Source organism: Thalia democratica, chromosome 7 (assembly GCF_965202585.1).
Source record: "Thalia democratica chromosome 7, ktThaDemo2.hap1.1, whole genome shotgun sequence".
Lineage (NCBI taxonomy): Eukaryota > Metazoa > Chordata > Thaliacea > Salpida > Salpidae > Thalia > Thalia democratica.
In genome coordinates this window covers 48,813,431-48,840,061 of record NC_139171.1, presented here as the reverse complement: position 1 = coordinate 48,840,061, position 26,631 = coordinate 48,813,431, and the positions used below count along the sequence as shown (strand labels likewise).

At 26.0% G+C, this 26,631-nt stretch overlaps 3 protein-coding genes across 3 annotated transcripts; 1 reads left to right on the top strand and 2 right to left on the bottom strand.

Moving 5' to 3' along the window:
• Positions 1-7,338: 7,338 nt before the first annotated feature.
• LOC145840996 (glutamyl-tRNA(Gln) amidotransferase subunit A, mitochondrial-like) lies at positions 7,339-11,789 on the top strand. The gene is made up of 10 exons (XM_082948354.1): positions 7,339-7,447; positions 7,582-7,733; positions 8,368-8,553; positions 8,972-9,106; positions 9,473-9,648; positions 9,715-9,827; positions 10,196-10,288; positions 10,607-10,686; positions 11,060-11,200; positions 11,337-11,789. The coding sequence occupies exons 1-10, from the start codon at positions 7,409-7,411 to the stop codon at positions 11,764-11,766; spliced, it is 1,545 nt and encodes a 514-aa protein (XP_082804480.1). The 5' UTR covers positions 7,339-7,408; the 3' UTR covers positions 11,767-11,789.
• Positions 11,790-17,717: 5,928 nt separating this feature from the next.
• Positions 17,718-20,896, bottom strand: LOC145841515 (uncharacterized). Its single transcript, XM_082948875.1, has 9 exons — positions 20,770-20,896; positions 20,321-20,438; positions 19,914-20,033; positions 19,506-19,703; positions 19,249-19,343; positions 18,952-19,064; positions 18,276-18,449; positions 18,000-18,140; positions 17,718-17,894 (listed from the first exon to the last, which is right to left on the bottom strand). Exons 1-9 carry the CDS (start codon positions 20,894-20,896, stop codon positions 17,718-17,720), a joined length of 1,263 nt encoding a protein of 420 aa, XP_082805001.1.
• Positions 20,897-22,947: 2,051 nt separating this feature from the next.
• LOC145841514 (uncharacterized) lies at positions 22,948-26,118 on the bottom strand. Its single transcript, XM_082948874.1, has 9 exons — positions 25,992-26,118; positions 25,544-25,661; positions 25,141-25,260; positions 24,740-24,937; positions 24,482-24,576; positions 24,181-24,293; positions 23,508-23,681; positions 23,233-23,373; positions 22,948-23,127 (listed from the first exon to the last, which is right to left on the bottom strand). Exons 1-9 carry the CDS (start codon positions 26,116-26,118, stop codon positions 22,948-22,950), a joined length of 1,266 nt encoding a protein of 421 aa, XP_082805000.1.
• Between the last annotated feature and the right edge of the window lie 513 nt (positions 26,119-26,631).

Below are 26,631 nucleotides of genomic sequence, written 5' to 3'. Positions count from 1 at the left end.
CAAAATTGATCTTGAATTTTTTTTTTCGTTCCAAATGGTTGTATTAAGCTTTTTTACTAGAATATCTCAATATTTTATTAATAGATTTTCGTTCTACAAGCAATATCTTATAGTAAATTGTCTAAAATTTTAAATAAGATCTAATGTTAATTTGTGTAAAAAAAATGTTGGACACCCAACTATGTCCTTAAAACAATTTATATTCATAGTATTATACATAATAGAGCAGGGTTTCCCAAACATTTTTTTTCAAACTGTTCCATTCCAAAAATAAAAAAGGCTATTGCCCCCTCTAACATAACTTTCAAATAAAACACCTACAAGTATATATTTTTTTGCCCTCCATCTGTAAATCAAGAATATTTAAGTTTTAAAATTTTAAAATTGCCCATAATTTTAAAATTGCCCATAATTTTAAAATTGCCTCTCTTTTTGCCCCTTAACTAATTACTCCCTCCCCCCTATCTTACTAAAATTGCCCCCAGGTGGTTGGTACTGCCTACTTTGTGAAATCCTTCAATAGAAAATATATATTTAAACAACTTTAAAAACTTAAAGGCATAGAAGGACTTTTTTTTTAATTTAGTCTTATTTTTTACATAAATAAAAAAGCTACCAGTTACTTTTTACTGCTTGTTAAAATTCAAAATAACTTTTTAGATACAAGCGGTAAAAGTTAGAGAGTTCTATAGGTTATTTATGAGAGGTGCAAACTAAAAAGGCAAAAAAGTACTATTTCACTAAAAATATATCTCTTCCTTCGTTTTTTTAATAATTTTTTTGAAACTTTCTCAGAGTAATCTTTAATAAATTCTAAACACTTGAAAAAGTCATATTTTTTAGTTTCTGTATAAATGTCAAAAAAATAAAGAATAAAGTTCAAATATTTTTACTGTTATTTTCAAAAATCTGCTTCCTCCAAGTTTTTTGTAATATCAAAAAAAACATTTCCTAAAAATTTGAAGTAAAATACTCTAAAAATGAAGGAGGAGATAGATTTTTAGTAAACTAAATTTTATTTTGAAAAAGTTGAGCTTAAAAATTTTTGATTTCTTACAATTTTTTGGGTTTTTTTTCTTACAAAACTGGTTATATCTCAAAATTTTATTTTTTTTGTTATAAAAAAAATATTATAGTACATACTCTAAGCTTTAAAATAAGAGTCAATTAAATTTTTTGTTGTTGGACCTCCTTCTGGCCTTACAATTTATATGCATACTATATGATTAACATTGCCTTAAACAAATTTGTAACTTAATAATTAAAAAAAAGCTTTGCTTTTCTCTCTTCTCAAGTGAATTTACTTTATCATAGCTTGATTTGAGACTGTTTACTGAAAATCATCAAAAGACAAAAACTTAATTGTTCAAAGCATTGTGCTTTAGTCTGACATTCTTACAATTCCAGTTTTGATTTTGAAATAATACAAATTAGTAAATAGCCTCACTTTTGTTTGATGTTCCTTAAAAAAGAGTTATAAGCTGTAGAATAGACAACTGGAAAAAAAAAACAGTTTTATTATATTTGAACACCATAACTTACCAAATGAGTCAAATGAGTTTTTGTCATAAGTCGGAGTATTTCTGGACAAAATTGAAGTGAAAATAGTTTAAAAGCTCAAATAAATTATAACAAAATAGAAAGTGGCATAGCTGATTGATTAAAAATTTTTTACTAGTTTTTCAAGTTACAAATGTAAGTTTCTCAATTTATTTATTTTTCTTTTTTTATTTTAGTTTTTTTTTGCATAATTCTTTTCTAAACATTTGACAATAACAATTTTACAATTATTATGTCTACTTAAGTTAACATTTATTGTGATGTTGTTCTTCTAAAGAGGGTTTTACATCTTGTAGTTTTTTTAAAGTTATTATACTGTAATTACATTTAGCAAAAGTATTTCTTACAATTGTATGTTGGTATATTTATTTATCAAATACCATCTTTATACTTTACTACTAAACTTTTTTTTGGGGATTTTTATTAAATTTTTGAAGTTAGGTACTAAATATGTATTTTATTTGTTAATATAATTGATGTTTCCAATATTTGCTTTGTGTGTTTTTTAATTAATTGTACAACATATAAAAACGTTTTTAGTTACATGTTTCAGTATTATATTTTGTTGCTGCTAATTTATTTTTGTTAAAACATTAAATTTGTTAAGAGCATTATGATTTTATCCTATTATTTATCCTCAAGTTAAAGCTTTAATTACAACTTTTAACAAAGTAAATTGCAATGCTGACTATTGTTTTTAGTAAAAAAAAATATGTGTTTATAGTTAGTTTTAAAATATCTACATTTTTAATGTACTTCTACTTCAGTAGCTCTAAATTTTTAAAGTAGTGTGTATTATTGATCACTAATTTTTTTTTACACACTAAATTAAAAAAGATTCTATTTGTTGTTATAAAATCCTCAGAATTTTATTATTATCATTATTTAATGTTTTCTTTGAAGTAAAACTTAATAAAATAAATTAAAGTTTATTAAAAAAAATTTAAAATCATTTGAAAACCATTTTTAAAAATGTGTTTATTTACAAAACAAATTTGTTATCACAGTAAGAATGTACTATGCTCATTGTCATAATAAACATTTAATAAAAAAAGCTAACATAACCACAAAATATAATAGTCTTTAAGTTATAATTTTAAATTTTTTTTAAATTATAATTAAGTATTATTTTTATAGTTTTGTCCTATTTTTAACATCAATAATTAAGCTACTAGTTTCCCTTCATTGCTTTTCCAAGTTAAAGATAACTTTTGAGATGTAATCAATTAAAAGTTAAGAGTCCTATTGATATCTTTTAGATTAGTATTAAAAATGCAAAAAAAATCGTTACAATATATTTTCTCATACAGTTTTTGAGCAATCACTTTCAGAATTTCTCAGTAAAAAAAATTGCAATTTTTCAGAGAAAATGTTAAATTTTTATCTAAAAATACATTTTTACATAAAAATAATTTTTATTTATGATTTATAAGTTTTTCATTTTAGATCAACATTATACAAATTTGGTCCCATACATCTCAAAAGTTTCTTGAAAATAAAAAAGAAACTTCTAGGTTGTTAAAAAAGAGTTTAAATATAAAACAAAAATATAATAGAATTGTTGTACCTCTATAGGCAGATTTAAAATTAGTTTGTTTAAATGAATGAATGTTTCTTATAAACAAAATATGTTTTGTTATATACAAACATAGCATTTCCTTTATGTTTATGTTAACTCAACATACTTAAATAATTATAAATTGTTTATTTAGCTATTGTGTTAATTTGTTTTTTTTTCTAGCTACTAACATGGTTGTTTTAACTAAGTATACTTTGAAGTATTAATAAAATCAAGCTACTTGGTTTTTCTGCACATATATGTTATGCTTCTAAATTTATTTTAAAGCTCATGATGTAAATTATATATTTTTTAACTTTGTTGTAGTATTTATCAGTTTAATTCTGTAGAAATGATTTTGTTGAAATAAAAGTGTTCAAATATATATAAAATCTTTTTACCAGGCTTCCTTCCTAAAAAAAATTCACTCAACAAGTTTTTGTTTTTGAAAAACTTGTATAAGCAAAAAACAAAAGAATTTGTTTAAATACTGTATCGTCTTGATATAATTCATATCTATAAATTTAAAATTTAAAGTATGTATTACATTGTATTTCAAATTATTTTGACTTTCCTCCTGTTTTATTTGATATGATTGCTTTTTATAAAACTTTCTTTCTAGCATATATGTTTTTATAGTTATACAATATCTTATTATGTAATTAAGCCCATAAAAATTTGTTGGTATGATTGTTTATTTTAAGTTTTTAAATGCCTTTTTTTTATTCAAGTATCAAATTTAATATTTCTAACTAAATACATAATAGATTTAGCTGCAACACTTGAAATTTAAGAAATAAAAATTTGACAAAATGTAGTGAAAATCATACTTTTGAGTTTTTCATATACTCTAGTATCAATTGTACTATGTGGTTTATTTATGTCTGAAATATGTAATCTTATCTTTGTACTAATTTTGGTTGGTTCAAATATTTCATTAAAATAATCAGGGAGTAATTTGGCATTTAGAGATTTTACAGTCTGAGTTTTTAATATTTTTTATAAATAATTTAGATAAACAATTTACTAATATTTTCTATATTTATTTTATGTGAATAAATTTGCTTATTCTGCTTAGAATTTTTTAAAGAAATTTAACAGTGGTTTGATGTTTAGTCAAAGGTTTTTTCTACATCATCTATGCACATAAAAGCTAACTTGATTATTTTGTGTTTACTAACTGACTTAACAAACTACTAGTAAGTTTTCCTTAATTAAATACAATATTTAATAACTAAGTCAAAAATTCAATGTTAAAAATTAAATATTATTGGACTGTTTTTGGGTGTATTCGATTACTTAAGTACATTTAAAAGCAATTGATTTAAAGTTTTTAATAATAAAACTCAGCAGAATTTGTGTTTGATGACATAACAACTTTTTGAATAGAATGCAATTGGTCGTTAAGTTTGGTGTGTTCCTCTCGATATCACATTATTTTCTCTTTTTCACATTTCCCACTAGAATAGTTTGATAATATTAAAATTTCAAGAATGTTTTTTTACATAAGTAAGTTTTATAAAAATTTGAAAACGAAAAAAAAATAGTTTACAGTTTTTTTAACTTTGTTTTTACATCTTTTAACAAAATAAATTGTGAACTTATCATATCATTTGAGGAAAAAAAAAGTTTTTTAATTTTAAAGTTTTTGTCTCTTTAATGGTAATTAAGTAATTAACTGTAATAATATTCATAATTTGAAAAGTTATCTACTATATATAGGTATATAGGCATCTACAATTAATTATAGTTAAAATTTTATAACTTTTAAAAAGGGTTAAAAAATGTATTTAGATATTTGTAATATAAAAATATTTAACAGACTGAACTACCTTTAGGAATACCCCTTATATCATATATATTTAGCAGATAAAATAAAAGTATTCTTCTGTAATTAATATTAGTTTTAGAGCCTTAACGAATGTAGTTTATTATTACACAGCTGTTTTACTAGTATGAAATTCTTTCTCCAAGTCACAGAGGTCCATTAACTATAGTTGTCTTTTATTTTTTCTTTCCTTCTTTCTTTTTTGTATTTTTGTTAATTCCTAGTTCCCTAATGTCATTTATTAGTTATTTTTGGAAAGAAGCTAGTGTATAAATTTGTGGGTAATAAAATAAGTGCATTAAAAAAAGTTAAGCACTCAATGGACTAGGTATATACGGTTTCTGTTTAAAGGATTAATAAAAAAAAGTTGAAAAGTATATAAAACATATCTTTTAAGATTACTTTAGGCTCAAAAATAGTTGTAAAAATCTGAAAGGTGTTTACTTGTTGACAGAAATGTGTTTAAACCACCAAGTTAGAAATATAAGTCTAAAGTTTTTATTTGTCTATTTCAATTACTGATGAAAATGGTAAGTAAATCATATGTAAATAAAATCTATAAAAGGAAATAAGAAAATTTTTAATAAAAATAAACTATTGGACTAACAGTTAAGTGTTAAGCATAGTTAGAATTGGCTGATTGGTTAAAAGGTGGCTATCCAGCAAACTTGTACTGTATGATGAGATAACTGTATAAAACGGATTTCATTGGCTATTGAATTTGGCGTGTATCTCTCACTTTCTCACATGTTTCTCTTCTTTTTTTCATTTAAATGATTTGGAAGTTTTTACTTTGGTATAAAGTTTGTTTGTGATGTTAACAGATACTACAATTTTAGCTAGCAAGAAAAGTTACAGACTTAAACTATTTTTATTTTTCATTTGTTTGATTTAAGTTATTTAATTTTACACCAGAAAAATGAGTATGCTATTTGAAAGATTAAATAATTATAATATATATTTTTTTAATATTTTAAATTTATAAGTTAATTCTCATAAATCTGTATAACCTTGATTTACCAATGTTTTTTTTTTTGTCAGTAATATTAATCAATTTATGCTTGGTGTGTTTTTGATTAAAATGTGTGATGCTTCAAAGTGATTTTTTTTTAATTCAGAGGTTTTGTAGTTTAATATTAACTTTTTGTTTGTTATATTTTTTAGTTAAATTATTTCTCAGGGTGTGTTCTTTTGTATTGACTTTAATAGTTAATAGTTAACTATTCTAACCTTTTAACAAAACAGTGCAATACACAAAAAACTTAAAGTCTACTTGATAAGAAAAATTTCTTGTTGGTTAGTTTTAAGACAATTTAAAATAAGCAATACACTATTTATAAAAAATAAGTTTTTAAATTTGAATGTAAAATTTTTTTATTATAAATATCAATAAAATTTATTGTTTTATTAGTAGACTGAGTTTTTGTGTTTTACAATAACAAAACTGCTAAAAAAAGTTCTTATAATTTTAATGTATTTTACATAGAACTTTTATCATTTTTTCAAACTTAATTGTAACTTTATTTTTTATTCAATATTTTAATAAATAATATTATATATATCACACTATGATAATAATATATAATTAAATGTTGTACTATAAGCGTTTATTTATTATTTGAGCTTACCGTTAGTCATAATATACTTAAGTTGTTTGATAGAAAAATTTTAAACAAAATTAAGTTAGAAAGTTAATTGTCTTTATATACTTTTGATAATTAAAAAAGTATATTTATTAAAAATTTTAATCACATTAAACAATAGAATTTGAATAGTCAGAAAAGATTTACTATGTTATATAACAAGTGAGTAAACAAATTTGATTTGTTTTTTGCATTTTTGCGCGCGTGCTCTTTCATTTCTTTCTCCCTTGCCACTTGAAAAGTTGCATAACATAAAAGTTGTCGAAAAGTTCAACATAAATAACTGTTGTGTAACTGTTTTAGTCGGAGCAATAAATACTCCACTGTAATAGTTATTTTTTTTATTATTAAGACCTACATAAAAGCTAGCTATGAAAATTGTCTTGTTGAAAGTTAACTGCATATAAATTTTGTATTTTTATTTGATTTTTTGTGAATTTACTGTTTTTGTTTAGAACTGTTTATATTTCAAATAAATTTTTTACATAAAAAAAATAAAGATACAAATTGGTAATGATATCTAGGTTGGAGGTTTTGTAATATTAATATATATAATATAAAAGAAATACTTTAAGTTAATATTTTAACTAATTTTAAATTTATATGAGGGCATGTTTTATTTATTATTATTTCATGTAAATATTGTTTATTTAAATTAGATTTTGTTGAAATACAAGTTTGACTGAAATATTCGAAATTGTTCATTAGTATCTTAAATAAGTTTTTATTATAAAAAAAATACTAAGTTAGTCATATAAAGTAATTTACCTTTTTTCAGAGAATTTTTTTTTTATTAAACATATTTAAAAGCTATACACAATGGGTAAAAACGACCTTTTTCGCAAAACAATGACTCAGGTAAAGTTACGTTTACTGTTTTTGAAATCGAAATTAAAAAACTGTTTATTTAAACTCATATCAAAATTTTAGCTGTTACAATTACTTTAAAGCTTGTGTGAAATTCAAAAACAGTATTTTTTTGTTTTATAAAGGTGTTTGACCTCCTGAAACGAGGAAAAATCACTCCACAAGAAGTGATCGAATCGTGCAGCAGCAGAATAGCTGCAACCCAGCCAAACATAAACTATTTTGTTTCCGAAATTGACTTGAACGAAACTTACCTAGCTCCAAACTCTAAAAAAGAGTTGGTTTAATTGTGATTACTTTCTTTAAACTATTTGTTAAAAAATTTTCATAACCAATGCACTTTATTTAACGTGTTACGTAATAAGTGGTTTGTTAAAGACCAAAACTATTTGAATACTTTCAACATTTTAAAAATGAAATAGTTTTATTTTAAGTTTGTTAGTAGTTGTAGGTTTAAATTAGTTTTTGTTATACCAAACTGAATTTCTTCTTTGGTGAAACTTTAAAAAGTTTATAAATAATTTTAGCATACTTTACACAGTAAAGTTACTAGTTAGTATTTAGTAATATTATATAATAATTAATTTAAGTATTTAGCACATAAATTTACATGTTCAAGAGTCATTTAATTCTAACACATTACGTAGAACATTACGTAATTACTCGTAATCGTTTTAAATAATTTTTTTTTTATTTTACAAAAAATCTACAAGTTTATCAGTACTTGTTGTATTGCCTAAAGTACTTTCAAATTTTCTTCTTCAGTAGGCAATTAAGAGGGAAGATTTGAGATACTTAAAACTATAATATTCTTACTGTAATTACTCATAATAAATGTTTAAAATAGTTTATGAAAACATCCTTAATATTTTTTTGCCATTGAGTTGTTAAGCATTTTTTATTCAAACCAGCTTGCCGCTCCAAGGAATTCCGTTTTCCGTCAAAGACAACTTCAGCACGGAGGAGATTGCCACCACTTGCGCGTCCAAGATGCTCGAAAATTACGTTCCGAACTTCAACGCCACCATAGTTGAGAAGTTGCTCGCGCACGGGGGCACCATGATGGGAAAAGACAACATGGACGAGTTCGCCATGGGGTTGGTTTTTGTTTTTGAACTATTTTAACAATTACTTTTATTATTTTATTAAATGTAGTAGCTTAGAACATCAAGTATATTTTTTATATGGATGAGTTTGCCATGGGGTTTGTTTTTGTTGTTGGAACTGTTGTAATTATGAATTAATTGCTTTATTTAATGTGGTAGCAAACAATATAATGCATTTTTTAGAAAACCGCTAAGTTTGTAATGATTTTAGACTAAATATAAAGTTTTGATATTTAAATGATATGATTATTTCAAAATACAATTAAGTTTGTTAGAGTATATTTCGATAAAAGGATGTATTTAGTATATGGATTAAACAATTAATTAACATGTACCTATTTGTCTAAGTTTAATCGTTGTTTATTATATGTTTTTTCCAAATTGATGTTTAACTGAAATTTGTTATAAGATCTGGAGGGTGTGAGTCATATTTTGGAGCAGCCAAGAACCCGTGGAATCATGAAAAGTTGGGTGAAGATTTTTATGTTCCTGGCGGAAGTTCCGGGGGGTCCGCGTCTGCTGTTGCTTCTGGTGCCACTTACTTGTTTGTTTTTGTTATTACAAAGTAGAGTATCTATTTCATAGTTCTGTTTAAAGGAAATAAATACCTTTGATATAATTTTTATTTGGTGAGTAGAGTATTTTATAAAGAAAACTTTTTATTCAAGATTTCTAAAGTTTTAAGATTGATACTTAAAAAAAACATCATTTTTCTATGTGTTTACTGAACTTTGAAACTGTTCGTCAAACTTTTAGTAACTTGCTGTAACTGAAAATAAGTTAAAGTTTTTAGAACCTAGTATAACATAAATTTTAGCATGATATCAAAGCTGTTATACAGAAGTAATTTTTCATATGAATTTCCTGAAGTTTTCGATGGACATTCTAACGATTATTTAAATCCCAACAGCTCGATAGGATCTGACACCGGAGGATCGGTGCGAGTTCCCGCCTCCTTCTGCGGCATCGTCGGTCTGAAGCCGACCTACGGGGCGTTCTCCCGCTACGGCCTCATTCCCCTCTGCAACTCCCTCGACGTTCCCGGCATTTTCACCAGAAGCATCGAAGACGCCGCGTTGGTTTTCAGTGAGTTTTGTTCTTGTTACCTCGTTTGTTAAATATTATAGTTTTTAAAATTTTTCGATCACACAGATATTCTGAAAGGCCATGATGTGAATGACTCGACAACTATTTCTCAGAGTATACCCGATGTCAACTTGAGAAAAGAAGAAGACTTGAATGGTTTTGTTGTAGGAATTCCAAAAGTTTGTGTTGTTAAATGTTTTGTTTTTATTGTTGTCTTGTAATTTTTGAATGTTTGAATAGAATAATCACTACATTTTGGAAAATTAATTTTGATATTATATAACGTCTATTCAAAGTTAATCAATTTTTTAGTTGCTATTGTTTACAAGTTATTGTGAAAATACTATTTAATGTGATAATCTTTGATTACAAGATAAGAAAAACAATAATAATTTTAGTAATAAACTACTATACTTTTAGGAATATTAAGGTCACGATCTATATAATATACTAAAAATGATATTTAAAAGTTTATAGTCTTTTTAGTTAATCAGTTCAACTATAATTTAAATAAGTTCAACATCAAATAAAATGAATGTATTTTTAGGAGCACTACATTGATGGAACTGTACCAAAAATAAGAGAATTGTGGGACAAAGCAATTGAACAGTTTGAATCTGCAGGAGCTAAAATCGTTGAAGTTGGTCTAAAATTTTACTTCTATATTTTATAACAATTTTTTTTTCATACGTGAAAAACACTATACAACTTAATTCTATTTTGGATAGAATTAAGCTATTCATAAAATCTTTAAAATAACTGAGTTATGATCAAACTGTTCAAACGGATAATTTTTGAACCTACCTGTTAAGTACAATTTTTGACGAAATATTTAACTTTTTTACGTTTGAACTTTACATTTAATTGCTAATTGCATATATTTTAAACTTTAATATAAAAAATATTGTCTTTTCAAGTCAGTATTAAAAGAAAATTGAAAAGGGCATAAATTTTTTAGGTAAGCTTGCCCCATACTGAGTATGTTCAGCAAACCTACAGAGTTTTGTGCTGCTCAGATGTTGCTTCTAATTTCGCCAGGTAAGTTTGTTAATTTATCTAAGTTACAAAATTTTACTCTTAATTTATTTAAGTTAGAAAATTTAACTCTTAATTTATTTAAAAAAAAAATTTAGCTAAATTTCAAGAGCTTATTTTGTACTAGCTACCGCATTATTTATCTTGCCTTTAAACATTTTTCTTAAATTTTGAAAATTTACCTTCAGCTTCATCAATAAACAAAAATAACTTGTTTTTACTAAAGTGAGAATAAATAAAAAAACCGAATAAAAGTTTGAGCAATTGTTACTCCAATAGTAATGTAATGACTTGAAACAATGTTGTGTCCAAAAACAATTTGTTTTTACAAAAGTGTTGTTTGTTTTTACAAGAAAAATTACAATACACTTCACAGGTTCGACGGAGTGAGGTACGGGCACAGGGCGAGGGCGGGGGGCAGCTTGGACGAGGAAATTTACACGCTGACCAGGGACGAGGGGTTCAGCGAGAAGGTGAAGAGGAGGATCACCGCGGGAAACTTCTTCCTGCTGGAAGAGTCAGTTTGTTGTACATCGTAGAAATGTTACATTTGTACTTTGGCAGTTTGATAAAAACATAGTTTATATGCACTAATTAATAAAAAATAGGTATTTAAAAATTTTTGGAAATTTGAAAGTTAATAATTTTTTTAGAAACTACGAGCGGTACTTCAAGAAGGGCATGCAGGCGCGCCGCCTCATCCACGACGACTACGCGAAGGTGTTCGGCCAGCACCCCTCCTTCCCCCACCCCCTCTGCGACGTCATGCTCACCCCGACGACTTCCGTGACGTCACAGCTGCACTCGCGCTTCAAGACCCTGAGCGACCTGGGCAGTGGGCGCGAGGGGGAGCACAAGGACCTGGCCGGCGTTCCGGAAATGGACTACCACGTGACCGCGATCAACCTGGCCGGCGTGCCCGCGGTTTCCGTGCCGACGGGGATGTCCCTGGACGGTCACGGCAACGAGATGCCGGTGGGGTTGCAGGTGATCGGGGGCAAGATGCAGGAGGGAAAGGTGCTGAGGGCGGCGAAGGTGCTGGAGCAGGAAAGCAACTTTCAGTATTACACCGACAAGTGGTAGAAAAATAGAAAAGTTTTTGTTTTGGTTTCAAAAAAGGGGTAAATAGTTTTGTTTTGTTGTTTTCTTAAGGTTATATTTTAAATTTAGTTTTCACAGGTATTTTAAGTTTTGGTGTGCTGGTTTGTAGAACTAGTTACTGTTGGTGATTTACGTAATATTTTTTTTAGTACTTTTTTGCTTTTCAAGTCTTATCTGTAAAGCATAGAAGTCGTTCGGCTACAATATTTAAAAAAAAATGTAAATCTACTTTTAAAGCAGAGTCTTCATAATGAAAGTCAGTCAAAATATAAAAAAGTCATAGAAAATCTAGCAGTTAAAATTATTTTTACTCATAAAAATTTAATTGTAAAAGACCGTAGCTTTTACAACCACTACATTTGCTAAAGTTCAAAATTAGATTTGCTAGAATTCAAATTATGGCAACTACTGTCTAAATGACTTTTATCTTATTTAAATTTAAAACTGGTTTCGTCTGAATATTTTTCTTACCCAATGAAATAGAATTTAATGTTGTTTTAATGAACAAAGAAACGCTTAGTTACATTAAATTATAAATGTGATCCGATGTTTTTTGCTTCTCTTGAACGTATTATTTTTTGACTATTAAGTTTTATTGTTTTGTATTAACACCAGTTTTAATTTCTTGTGATTAACGTAAATTGTGTTTTTGAATTTTTTAGAAATATATTTTTAAGTGTTGTAACTTTTTGTTGTAAAGCATTATGCAAATGAACTACAATTCCAAAAATTCAGGTAAAATTGTTTTGATGCAGCATCGTTAATGCAACTTTGAATTTTTTCGTGCCTTTCATTATAAACTTAGTTATTAAAGATTTATTATAAAGATTTTACTTCTTATCTGATTGTTTCTAACTAAAAACTTACCAAAAATTATTCTAGCTACTTTTTTGGTTTCGAAAACTAAACACATTTATGAGAGTTTGTTGTTAAAAAATTTTTTTTGGTTGTAATTTAAAATATCCAGATGACAAATTACTATCAAAATAATATATATCTAAATTTTTATGAAGTATATTGTTTTTTCACTTTTGAAATATGTCATCTTAATGTTTTAGAATTAGTATCGTTTTTATTGATCATGAAGTTTAAATACTATTAATTTTGAACTTTCGTTGATTTTTGTGTGTGCATTGCCATATTTATACCAGCTTTTTTAAATTCCGCATTTTATTACGAGATATTTCTTATCAAACTAAAGATTTTATTAATAATTTACTGTACAACACCAGTTTCACAATAGTTTGGATATACATCAAGCACAAGTATTTATTTGAAAAATATATTGAAAACAAAACAACACAATCATACTTTTACTTTTTTCTTTTATAATATTTGTTGAAATAAAAAACTTTTTGTCATTTTGCATATGTATTTAGCGTTGTATTAGCTTTATCGTGTTTTTTTAAATAAAACAAGTCTGAAATTTATGGTTCTTTTTTATAAATTTAAAATTATAAAAAAATATTATCTATGGATATTTTAGCATCTTTTATGGATACTTTTAAGAAATTTGAGTTTAGTAGAAAAATTAAAAGTTATATTGTAGTTACAGTTTAATACATATTGTGTATTGCTACTCTAGGTTAAAGTCTATTTAAAGATAGTTATAAATTATTAAAAAATAAGTTGATATATTTTTGAGTTTCACATCCATAGATTTAGAAAAAAAACTAGTTTCAGATATATATATATATATATATGTATAGATATGTATATGTTAGAAAAAATCTTTAGAGTTTTTTTTCTTGTTCATTCAATTGATTAAGTTTTTGTAATAATAGTATATAAATAAAGATGTGCTAATTAAATATTTTGTTTACAACCGGGTTTCGGTGACAAAAAATTGCGACCTCTTCAAGTAAAATAAAATAGTAAACTGCGCATAACAATGTTGCTTATCTAAAATGTTTTTTAAAAATACTAGTATAAAAATAATGACAAATAAGCGTAAACTGCGTGGTCAGTTAAATGTGTTGTTGTAAAACATTTAAAACAATTATAAACAATTTAATACTAGTTATTTAAAACTATATTTTTTAATTTGAAGTTTGCTAGTTTAAATATTAGTTTACGTCATCGGTCCTAAATATTTTTCATGAGTTAAAAAAACATATTCCTGAAAAATTTGATGAATGTTTTTATGGAATGATCTCGTGAGTAAATCTTTATGAGTTTGTAGCAGTAAACTTTAGGCTTACTTTTAATAAAACTTGTTACGTAGAAAGGAGATTACTTTCCTAAAATATGCTGTAAGTGAACTTGAATAAGAATTACTTTTTTTTAACAATTAATAGTAATACAATAGTTGTTCACGTACAACTAAATTGTTGACGATCTAATCAAAATTTTGAGTCTTAAAGTATTTACGCCTATTTATTTATAATTGTAGCAAATATTCATCCATGGGTACAGCTGACTTGTCTTCAACAATTTAGTAGCTTAAATAAGCACTTTTTTCTTAACTTATAAAACAGAGTCTGACAAACAAAGTAATGGAGATGTTTAGAAGCCTAAAACTGATGTTTTATTGTTTTTTTGATTAAAAACTACTTTTATAATTCGTAAAAACTTCAATTTACTCAAATTCAAAAAACTCAAATTCAATCATTTTCGTAAAACCTTCAAACAAATTTAATAAAAAAGGGAAAATGATGATAGGTTAAAGATGAATAATTAATACAAACAGAAGGACAGCAAGTAGTTGAACCTTCAAACAAATTTAATAAAAAAAGGAAAATGATGATAGGTTAAAGATGAATAATTAATATAAACAGAAGGACAGCAAGTAGTTGAACTTTAAAACTAATCTCATAAGTTTTTTTATAACATTTTCAAATTTTGTTTTGCTGTTTACTACTGTTTAAACTAATTCTAATATTTATTTAACTTGTTGTAATTTATCAATATGTTGCTCAAGGTATCCAAAACAGGGGAACGGGTCAAAATTTGCAAGAAGACAAATTTGCACCAAGGGTTAATTTCGCACTAGTGACGATTTTTTACGAAGGGTCAATTTTGCACGAGTGACGATTTTTTACGGAGGGTCAATTTTGTACGAGTGACAGTTTTGGACGAAGGGTCATTTTTGCACGAGAGTAAAAAAAAAACTGAAGGTAAATTGAAAAAAAAGCTACCGACTGAGGGTAAGGGTTAGGGGTAACAATGATAGTGAAATAGAATTGTTGAAAAGAAACAGAACAAGAAAAATAATTTATTTCAACACACTATTTTGCGAATCAGTAAAAACAAATATAGGAAAAATGTTTTTTGAACAAGCATTTTAATTAAAACAACAGTCTAAACAAGTTAATAAATAAAAACTACTGTAAATTGGCGTATAGTTGTATGAGCAACATAAAAATGTTAATTCAAGGACAAAATAAAAAAACTTTAGATAATAAAGAAAAAACTGAAAATAGTGTCACAGAAGAGCCACTATTTAATTGCAGAAACAAGAACCTATGCCCGCTAAAAAACAAATGCCTAATTAAGAACGTTGTCTACAAAGCTACGGTAACGACAAAAAAAAGAAATAAAGCAATATGTAGGGAGCACGGGAGGAACTTTCAAAACAATGTGGTATAGCCATAATAGTGATATGAAAGTTTACAAGGAAAACGAAACCGAACTGTCAAAATATATTTGGAAGCTAAAACGCAACAATACTAACTATAACATTAAATGGGAAATTTTACACCACATCGGGCATATAAGTAAACCGCAGAGAATCTGCAGGACCTGCACCTATGAAAAGATGGAAATACTGAACGCTGACGGGGGAACTTCTTTAAATAAAAGGAACGAATTAATATGTTCATGTGTACTTTTTAAAATGTTTTATTTTAAAAATTAAGAACATTTTGATAAGTACATCACTATTTTAACTTGTACAAGCAAATATTTAAACCAATATATAATTACGTCACTATACAATAGTCAAACTTTTTTAAACAAGTAAATTTAACATAATGCTTTAGTTGAAAAGTTGTTTTTTTTTGTTAGTTGTTTACAAATTTCGCAAGGCTGCTAAATATTAGTATACTTACTTTTTTATTTATTTGTTTAAGCTTTAAGATTATAAAATAATTAAGTAGCTTACATTTTTCAAAATTTAAGATAAACTAACCTAATAACATTAAGATTTTCATATATTAGTAACTTTAAACTATAAGTTTTATTAGATTTAATTCAATCTTTTTATTTTTGTTTAGTTTCTTTTATTTCACGTTTAGCCTATTGTCTTCCTGCATGTTATTGTAAACTTTTTTACAGATCTTATTCAACTGAAGATCTCGTTTGACTAGTTTCAAGCGAGTGAAACATTGCATTGTTAATAAAATTTCAAATTTATAATTTAAGACCCATCATTTATAAATAAACTAGTTTAAAAAGAGTTTGAACAACATTTATAATGATTATAAAAGCTTTTAAGACTTAACTATCTTTATATTTTCTTAGTAGATAAAAATTGAAATGATATGATTTTCATAGTGTCGAATTAAAAATGATGTTTAATCTTAAGATACAACTTTGGTTTGTGCTATCAGTAAGGATTCATCAATTACAAGCTTACTAGTCACTCAATAGTTTTTATTAAAAAAATACTGAATTTGAAAAAGTTAACATACTTAACAACCTGACTTAAGTTCTATAATAAAACAACAAATTAATTACTCGAGAATTTAATTTTAAGATAAAACAATCAAACTTTATTAAGTATTTAGAATTCTGGCAACATTCCTCAAAAACAAATTTGAGAACAAGTTCTTGTAACTATCAAAACAAAAGTATTCTAAATTTGTTCTAAATTACTTAATTTAACTTTTTTTTACTTATTAAAAACAATTTAAGGGAAAAAATTGTTTAAGTGATGTTGATTTCGAATAAATAACATTACTTATATAAAGTTTGTTCTTTGTATTGAATACATCATACTCTTTAGTAGAGGCAAACCAAGCTGTTCTGCTTTTAAAAAAATATTAAAAAAAAAAATTATCTTAACAGCCTGGGAATTGATAATTTAAATGCTGAAACCTTTCTAATCGTTTATGAAATATAAAAGACTAAAAAATGAAAAGTTTAGAATAATATACTAACTAAACAGGTAAAAATTAAATTTAAACCTAAGATATATTTTTATACTTATGAAAAGGTTTTAATTTCATTAGTTTATTCCATGAAGAATTTTAGAGTTTTTTTCCTGGGGTCCTTGCCAACACTGAAAAAAAGAGGTTTAGACTTTTCTTAAAAATCGTTGTTCAATTAGAAATTTTACGTATTCCAGTATAATTGCTTGTGCTTTTTTTACTAAATTTTCAAGCTTAATTACAAAAAATTGCCATAACAACGTGTATATATCATATAATATATCTTATTTCTTGACTGTGACTAATAACTTGTATTGTTTCAAGTTCTAACCGATAAAAATCTCTATTGACACTATCCACAAAATTAACAAATATAAATTAACGTAACGCTACAGGCAAAAAAAAGTAATAGAGTAAAATAAGTAGTAGAAACTTGTTAAAACAACAATCAATAATAAGTAGTCTAATAATAACAATAACTTGATAAATAAATAGTAAATATTAAGGATGATAATTCTAATTTTTTCTACTACCCTAAAAGATCAGGAAGTATTAAGATTTTAAACTAGTTTTGAATATAAGAACTTGCAAAAGTCTTTTTTTTTCAAAAAGGTTTGAAAGAATTTAACTTAATATATTGTAGACTTGTTATATTGATACTTAAATTTATCATAACCACTAGTTTAGAACCTATGTATTCTAGAAGTTTTTTAGTTTATTAAAAAATTATACACTTCACGAAACTAAACAAAATGAAAAAGTCCAACGCATATTAAAAAATAAACAAGAATTGGAGCATCAACTAGCATAGCTTCAAAAGTACTGATGACTAAAACGTTTTATCTAGTTTTTAGGAGTATAGTTGTCGGCACATGAGAATCGTTTGCAGCTAAAAAACTTTTCTATGGTCGCTTCATCAACTTTCTCTCTATTCTTTTGATGATTTGCTACAAATGCTTGAAGTACTTCAATCAGACGTTTCTTGAGTTCTCCCGATAAAAGTTCTCCTTTAGCATATGCCTAAAATTAATATATAGAAAAAATTAACAATTTTATAATAAAAATCAACTAATGACATTACTTTAAAACTAACTAGCAAGTTTATAAATATATAATGTTACTAACAGATTTAATTTTTTCATATTCTTCATCATCGTCTAGGAAGAAATTCAGATATTTAATGCAGACATCAACTTCGATATTTCCTCCAAGTTTTCGGTGCAATTCAACTGTATCTTGGCCTCCACTGAATGCGTACTTATTGATCTGTGTAAATTTAAAAAAAAATCATGTAAATGACTTATGTATCAAAGTAAATAATTAAGAATATTTTTAAATAATATCTAGTTAGACTATTACGTTAAACTACAATGAAAAAAAAAATTTTTTTTGAAGTTATACCTTAGTTTTTATTTGCTTGGGAGTATCAGTGAGAAAAATTCCGCTGTTTTCATCCGAAGCACTCATCTTAGAGACGGCTCCTTGCAATGCCGGAAAAAATACGGAGTGAATCAACGCAGGCTTTTTGAATCCCAAAGTTGGTGCATAATGTCTTGTCAAGCGGAAGTATGGATCCTATAATAATGATAAATAATTAATTAAGTACAGTTTAGTTAAGAAACTTTAATGTTATGCTATGATATTTTTCGATGATAACGCTATGGATAAGCTACTATCATATGCATACACATGTAATTTGCTTTGCATTGAGCTTTTAAGGAAAATAATCTGATCAAACTAATAAATAAGTTTAATTTTTAGAAGGTTTTAATTAATAATACTATTGCATTTTAAAACCTTTCTAAAACCGTTGATAAGATCTAGAAAAGTTTTCGTAGAAGAAATAACAAAACTAAAATTATTTTTGATACTTAATATGTAAAAATACTATATATGTACTCAGTTTTCACTAAGTATAATATTTATCATTAATAATTTTATAGCGTTAAATACATGTAAACATATTTCAAAACTCATCGTAAAACGACTGTTTAAGCAATTAAATCTAACTTAAAACTATCAGTTTGTATTATAATCAAAGTAAACTAATATAAATAACAATATATTTGGACATTACCTGATCGATAGCGCATGGAATGAGGCATTCCACGTCTCTACATCCGTTAAAAATGTGTGGAAAACTGGAAGAAAATGAAGGGCAAGCTTGTACTGGTGGAAAGCTTACTTGTCCTAGAATAAAAATAATTTACTTTTATTTAGTGATAACTGTTAAGTCGAAGTTTAAATAAATATGTATTTATAAAAATATACTTTTATACGTATTGTTCTATAACAAGAAACAGAACTTTTCAATTTAACTACTTGAAAATACGATGTTTATATGTTTTAGATTGAATTAAAACTTTTAACTAACCAATATTATTATCTCCTTCGAAGCCGAAGCAGCCTTTTACTTGATTTAATGTGACAGCCTTTTTAAACTTGATAATATTCTTGAAGAATTCTTTTCTGTAAACATAAAATATTTTTATATAAACTTAAATGTTTATGCTCATTAGTTTTTATTTTAATTTAACATAATTTTATAAGCGTTTCAAACATGTTTCAATACGTAGATTTCAATTTTATAAACATTTCTGTTTCAAATTTAAAAATTGAACAGCTACTAACCCGTGTCCCTCAGTTATATATTCAATATCAGTGAAAATAAATGTTTTGTCCGGGTCAAATCCGCACGCGATAATATCTTTGGCGTTTTCGTAAGCTAAATCGGTGTAATCATCAAGGTTCTTGCCGTCTTTGAAGAAGAACTTTTCATCATCAGTCATCTGGATGACTAAAGGCACATCAAACACTTTCTGAAGCCATCTGGTATAAAGATAACTAGTAAAAACTTTTTCCGAAATTGCAGTTTTAGTATGCTAAAAGTACAATTTAGTAGTAACATAAGTGGGTGAAAATAATTAAAAGAAAACAACTTAATAGAAAGCTAAAACTATCAAAAGTACTTTTTGAAAAATTCTTTCAAAACATTGAAAACACATCAAGTTATTGTGTATTAATTACTGTGAAACTAACTGGGTGAACATGAAAGGAACCATATGACCAAGATGCATGGCAGTAGATGAAGGTCCACGTCCAGTGTACAAATAAAAAGGCTTCCCAGCTATGTAGTTTGTCAAAACTTGATCCAATTCTCTGAATGAAAAATTATGATAAATCAATAAGCTTTCTAAAATGTCAAAACTTGCAAACATAGACACTTATCAGATAATTGATTTTGTAATATTAGCAATGCAACACAGATTTTTCTTAGATAACTCTATACTTTTATGGTAATTTATAATAATCCAGCTATAAATACTGAAAATAGACACATTATTTTTAGAACAACTAAAGAAAAATGTTTTTAAAATTTCTTTTTGCACTAATTTTTATACTGATGTTTTTAAATTATTTTCCATTTTTTAACTAATAATAAAAACCTATGAGAAAAAAATATTTTTCTTCTAAGAAAGGTATGCATTTTCATATTCTTTTTGTCAAGAACTTCTTGAAATTTTTGTAACACATCTTCACTGATTCTTTCTGATCCAAACTTAACTGCAAATTATACTTGTTATTTTTATTCATGCTTATATATATTAAGGTTCATTAAAAGTTAAGTCCGGTAGATCATTATTCTGAAATTTTCAACTTAAGATGTTACTATAATATTAAACCTAATTAACTATGATAAAACAGCAAAACGTCTGGCTAACGAGTAGTAGTTAGACAGAAAGTTTAGTGATATCTAGTAATGTGATTAAACTGTTTTAAATGTTTAGTTTACAAATATTTTTATCAAAAATAACTTTATGAAGACTACCACAATTCTAAAAAAAAAATTGAAAGGAAAAATCAAGATCAAACTTATATAAATGGTTCAGCTTACCAATGAGTTTTTCATAATCAATTCCTTTATTGCTTGATGCCTTTACAGACCACGGATCTACAACATCTTCAGTTTCTGACTTATTTATTGAAGTGTTTTCCATTTTACGAGTAATTTTTTCTGCCATTTTAGCTTTTATATAATAGTTTTCTGAAAATTGTTAATGAATAGAATTTAGTATAGAAAAAGGTTAGCTTGTAACTAAATTTTTAAGATCCGTTCCCTAACATACTTACTTCATTAAAAAAAAAAAATTATCATAAAAAATGATAGTAACATGTTTTTTTTAAACTTAAATTATGATTGATATAATTGACGAGCAAAAATTTGAACTCTGAAAGTTCAGGAAATATTAAAATTTTAAACTAGTTTTTAATATTAAAAGTTGCAAAAGTCTTTTTTTCAAAGAGGCTTGAAAATATTAAATTTTTAACTCAACATATTATAGACTTATAAAATTGATACTTAAATACACCATAACCACTAGTTTAGAACCTAAACTATACTTAAAGTGTTTTTAAAACTTTATTTATCCTGAATTTTATCCTAAGCTGTTGCTCCTTGCCCTCTTACCTACAAATGATTTTTTTGAATGTTTGCGTGTAAAATAAAAATTGTAATTTTCTAATTAGTTTCAAGAATCGCTTCATTAAAACCATTTAACAGGATTAGGTAATTTGATTCCTTTTTATATCTTACTCTTATTACTTAAGTAAAAGATTAACTTACTTTAGCGTGAGGTTTTAAATTTAATAAGTGTCAGAAACTAAGTTAAACAATTTCATATAAGCTAAAATACTAAATAAATTACATATAAACCATAAGAACTTTTGAGTTAATAAAATTGAAATCAGCTCAAACCCTAAAACTTTTACGGTGTACCCTTGATTTTGCAAGGAAGTTTAAACAAATACAAGTTTGCCTGTAAAATATTAAAGGATATGCAAAATATGAAGTAAGTTAGTCTTTTACTTTATAAATGAAAAAATTAGTGAGATATAAAAAGGAATCATATTGCTTAATCCAGTTAAGTGGTTTTAATGAACCGTTTCTATAAACTAATTGGAAATTAACCTCAAAAATATTTTGGACACGTAACTTTGTTTTACAAGAAAAAAAGACACAATAACATGATAATCTTTTTAAATTGGAAAAAAAAAGTAAAATATATAAACTCATTAATCTTTGTTAAAGATCATTTATGATACAACTAAATAAATAATCAATAACATCTAAATGAAGACTGTAAATCATATTAGGAAAAAAAAAAACTTTAAATAATGAGATGATCTTTGTAATCTATACCTCACTACTAAAAGTTCCATAAAATATATCTTATGAATTTTAAACATAATCTTTAAATAAATATGTTTAGAAAAAATCCTATTTAGGCCTGAGCTATGCAAATAAATTTTCACCGAGCTGAGGTGACCTGAGGAAAACATTACTAAAATGAAATGAAACTAATTTTTACAAGCATATTTATTTTTATATTCTCGTAGGAAAAAAGCCAAAATGTTTAAGAACAGAAATACGTTAACAAGCAAACATAAAAAACTAAACACATAATGAATAACTATGAGCAGTTATCTAAAAAGCTGAAATTAAACGCCTTAGTTATGTACTTATTTATTTTAGAGTCCAACAAAATAATTTATCATAGTTGTTTGTCTTAACTAATAGAGATTGCTCAATTTACTGAAATGTAAAGAGCTTATTTTAATAAAGATGTGTATTGTATACGCAGTATTTTATTTAACTTGAAGAGGTCACAATTTTTTGTCACCGAAACCCGGTTGTGAAAAAATATTTAATTCGCTCATCTTTATTGAAGTTTAGAAACTAAAAATAAGATAATTTGCAACTTCTCAAAACGACTAGTGTTAACCTTTCAGATATCGGTTTGTACACTATTTGGATACAGTTTAACGTCTTGTCCAGGACTAAGTGGCACAAAATGAATAAATTATAGCCAAAGGTGTAAGAAGCTATAGATTTACAAAACTAAACATACTTATAAATTTACTAATATTTTTTTATTTTATAGAATTTAGTTTATTAAAGAATTATACACTTCACGAAACTAAAAAAATGAAAAAGCTCAACGCATATTACAAAATAAACAAGAATTGGAGCATCATTTAGCATAGCTTCACAAGTATTGATGACTAAAACGTTTTATCTAGTTTTTGGAATATAGTTGTCGACACATGAGAATCGTTTGCAGCTAAAAAACTTTTCTATGGTCGCTTCATCAACTTTCTCTCTATTCTTTTGATGTTTTGCTACAAATGCTTGAAGTACTTCAATAAGACGTTTCTTGAGTTCTCCCGATAAAAGTTCTCCTTTTGCATATGCCTAAAATTGATATAAAGATAAAGTTATCAAATTTATAATAAAAATCAACTAATGACATTACTTTAAAACTAACTAGCAAGTTTATAAATATATAATGTTACTCACAGATTTAATTTTTTCATATTCTTCATCATCGTCTAGGAAGAAATTAAGATATTTAATACAGACATCAACTTCGATATTTCCTCCAAGTTTTCGGTGCAATTCAACTGTATCTTGGCCTCCACTGAATGCGTACTTATTGATCTGTGTAAATTTTAAATAATTCCTGTAAATGACTTATGTATCAAAGTAAATAGTTAAGAATAGTTTTAAATAATATCTAGTTAGACTATTACGTTAAACTAAAATGAAAAAAAAAACTTTTTTTGAAGTTATACCTTAGTTTTTATTTGCTGGGGAGTATCAGTGAGAAAAATTCCGCTGTTTTCATCTGAAGCACTCATCTTAGAGACGGCTCCTTGCAATGCCGGAAAAAATACGGAGTGAATCAACGCAGGCTTTTTGAATCCCAACGTTGGTGCATAATGTCTTGTCAAGCGAAAGTATGGATCCTATAATAATGATAAATAACTAATAAAGTCAGTTTAGTTTAAAAAATATTATGTTATGCTAGTTTATTCTTCGATGATAACGCTATGGATAAGCTACTATCATATGCATACACATAAAATTTGCTTTGCATTGAGCTTTTAAGAATAAAAACTGATTTAACTTTAAATAAGTTTAATTTTTAGATGGTTTCAATTAATAATACTAATGCATTTTACAACCTTTCTAAAACAGTTAATAAGATTTAGAAAAGTTTTCGTAGAAGAAATAACAAAACTAAAATTATTTTTGATACTTAATATGTAAAAATACTATATATGTACTCAGTTTTCACTAAGTATAATATTTATCATTAATAATTTTATAGCGTTAAATACATGTAAACATATTTCAAAACTCATCGTAAAACGACTGTTTAAGCAATTAAATCTAACTTAAAACTATCAGTTTGTAATATTATAAAAGTAAACTAGTATAAATAACAATATATGTAGACATTACCTGATCGATAGCGCATGGAATGAGGCATTCCACGTCTCTACATCCGTTAAAAATGTGTGGAAAACTGGAAGAAAATGAAGGGCAAGCTTGTACTGGTGGAAAGCTTACTTGTCCTAGAATAAAAATAATTTACTTTTATTTAGTGATAACTAAATTAAAAGTCGAAGTTTAATTAGATATGTATTTGTAAAAGTATACTTTTATAAGTATTGTTCTATAACAAGAAACAGAACTTTTCAATTTAACTACTTGAAAATACGATGTTTATATGTTTTAGATTGAATTAAAACTTTTAACTAACCAATATTATTATCTCCTTCGAAGCCGAAACAGCCTTTTACTTGATTTAATGTGACAGCCTTTTTAAACTTGATAATATTCTTGAAGAATTCTTTTCTGAAAACATAAAATATTTTTATATAAACTTAAATGTTTATGCTCATTAGTTTTTATTTTAATTTAACATTATTTTTATAAGCGTTTCAAACATGTTTCAATACGTAGATTTCAATTTTATAAACATTTCTGTTTCAAATTTGAAAAATAAATAGCTACTAACCCGTGTCCCTCAGTTATATATTCAACATCAGTAAAAATAAAAGTTTTTTCCGGGTCAAATCCGCACGCAATAATATCTTTGGCGTTTGCGTAAGCTAAATCGGTGTAATCATCAAGGTTCTTGCCGTCTTTGAAGAAGAATTTTTCATCATCAGTCATCTGGATGACTAACGGCACATCAAACACTTTCTGAAGCCATCTGGTATAAAAATAGCTAGTAAAAACTTGTTCCGAAACTTGCAGTTTTAGTATGCTAAGTGTAAAATTTAGTAGTGGGTGAAAATAATTAAAAGAAAAAAACTTAATACAAAGCTTAAACTATCAAAATTACTTTAAAAAAATGTTCTTTCTAAACATGTAAAACACATAAAGTTATTGTGTATTAATTACTGTGCAACTAACTGAGTGAACATGAAAGGAACCATATGACCAAGATGCATGGCAGTAGATGAAGGTCCACGTCCAGTGTACAAATAAAAAGGCTTCCCAGCTATGTAGTTCGTCAAGACTTGATCCAATTCTCTGAATGAAAAATTATAATAAATCAATAAGCTTTTCAAAAAGTCAATACTTGCAAACATTGACTTTTAATAAATGTTTTATTTCGTTATATTAGCAATGCAACACAGATTTTCCTTAAATAAATTTATAATTTTATGGTAATTTATGATAGTCCAACTATAAATGCTGGAAAAAGTTATATTATTTTTAGAATTGAAAAAAAAGCTCTTAACATCTCTATTTACATTTATTTACATACTGACATTTTAAAGTTATTTTATATTTATTAACTAATAATAAAAACCTATGAGAAAAAAATATTTTTCTTCTAAGAAAGGTATGCATTTTCATATTCTTTTTGTCAAGAACTTCTTGAAATTTTTGTAACACATCTTCACTGATTCTTTCTGATCCAAACTTAACTGCAAATTATACTTGTTATTTTTATTCATGCTTAAATATATTAAGGTTTATTAAAAGTTAAGTCCGGTAGATCATTTTTCTGAAATTTTCAACTTAAGATGTTACTATAATATTAAACCTAATTAACTATGATAAAACAGCAAAACGTCTGGCTAACGAGTAGTAGTTAGACAGAAAATTTAATGATATCTAGTAATGTGATTGAATTGCTTTAACTGTTTAGTTTACAAATATTTTTATTAAAAATAACTTTATGAAGACTACCACAATTCTAAAAAAAAAATTGAAAGGAATATCAAGATCAAACTTATATAAATGGTTCAGCTTACCAATGAGTTTTTCATAATCAATTCCTTTATTGCTTGATGCCTTTACAGACCACGGATCTACAACATCTTCAGTTTCTGACTTATTTATTGAAGTGTTTTCCATTTTACGAGTAATTTTTTCTGCCATTTTAGCTTTTATATAATAGTTTTCTGAAAATTGTTTATGAATAGGATTTAGTATAGAAAAAATTTAGCTTGTAACTAAGTTTTTAAGATCCGTTCCCTAACATACGTAATTCATTTTTTTTAATAAAATTTTTTATCATAAAAAATAAAAGTAACATGTTTTTTTTTTAAACTTAAATTATGATTGATTCAGTTGACGAGCAAAACATTTGAACCCTGAAAGTTTAGGAAATATAAAAATTTTAAACTAGTTTTTAATATTAAAAGTTGCAAAAGTCTTTTTTTCAAAGAGGCTTGAAAATATTAAATTTTCAACTCAACATATTATAGACTTATAAAACTGATACTTAAACACACCATAACCACTAGTTTAGAACCTAAACTATACTTAAAGTGTTTTTAAAACTTTATTTATCCTAAGCTGTTGCTCCTTGCCCTCTTACCTACAAATGATTTTTTTGAATGTTTGCATGTAAAATAAAAATTGTAATTTTCTAATTAGTTTCAAGAATCG

Excerpts from the sequence above, each read along its gene's own strand:
- LOC145840996 (XM_082948354.1), top strand. The coding sequence starts at position 7,409 with ATGGGTAAAAACGACCTTTTTCGCAAAACAATGACTCAG. Across the intron at positions 8,554-8,971 it reads ATGGACGAGTTCGCCATGGG|ATCTGGAGGGTGTGAGTCAT; the intron begins GTTGGTTTTTGT and ends ATTTGTTATAAG. Across the intron at positions 10,687-11,059 it reads GTTGCTTCTAATTTCGCCAG|GTTCGACGGAGTGAGGTACG; the intron begins GTAAGTTTGTTA and ends TACACTTCACAG.
- LOC145841514 (XM_082948874.1), bottom strand. The coding sequence starts at position 26,118 with ATGGCAGAAAAAATTACTCGTAAAATGGAAAACACTTCAATAAATAAG. Across the intron at positions 24,938-25,140 it reads GTTCCTTTCATGTTCACTCA|ATGGCTTCAGAAAGTGTTTG; the intron begins GTTAGTTGCACA and ends TTTTTATACCAG. Across the intron at positions 23,682-24,180 it reads TTCCATGCGCTATCGATCAG|GATCCATACTTTCGCTTGAC; the intron begins GTAATGTCTACA and ends TCATTATTATAG.
- LOC145841515 (XM_082948875.1), bottom strand. The coding sequence starts at position 20,896 with ATGGCAGAAAAAATTACTCGTAAAATGGAAAACACTTCAATAAATAAG. Across the intron at positions 18,141-18,275 it reads CCAAGCAAATAAAAACTAAG|ATCAATAAGTACGCATTCAG; the intron begins GTATAACTTCAA and ends AAATTTACACAG. Across the intron at positions 17,895-17,999 it reads AATATGAAAAAATTAAATCT|GCATATGCTAAAGGAGAACT; the intron begins GTTAGTAACATT and ends TATTAATTTTAG.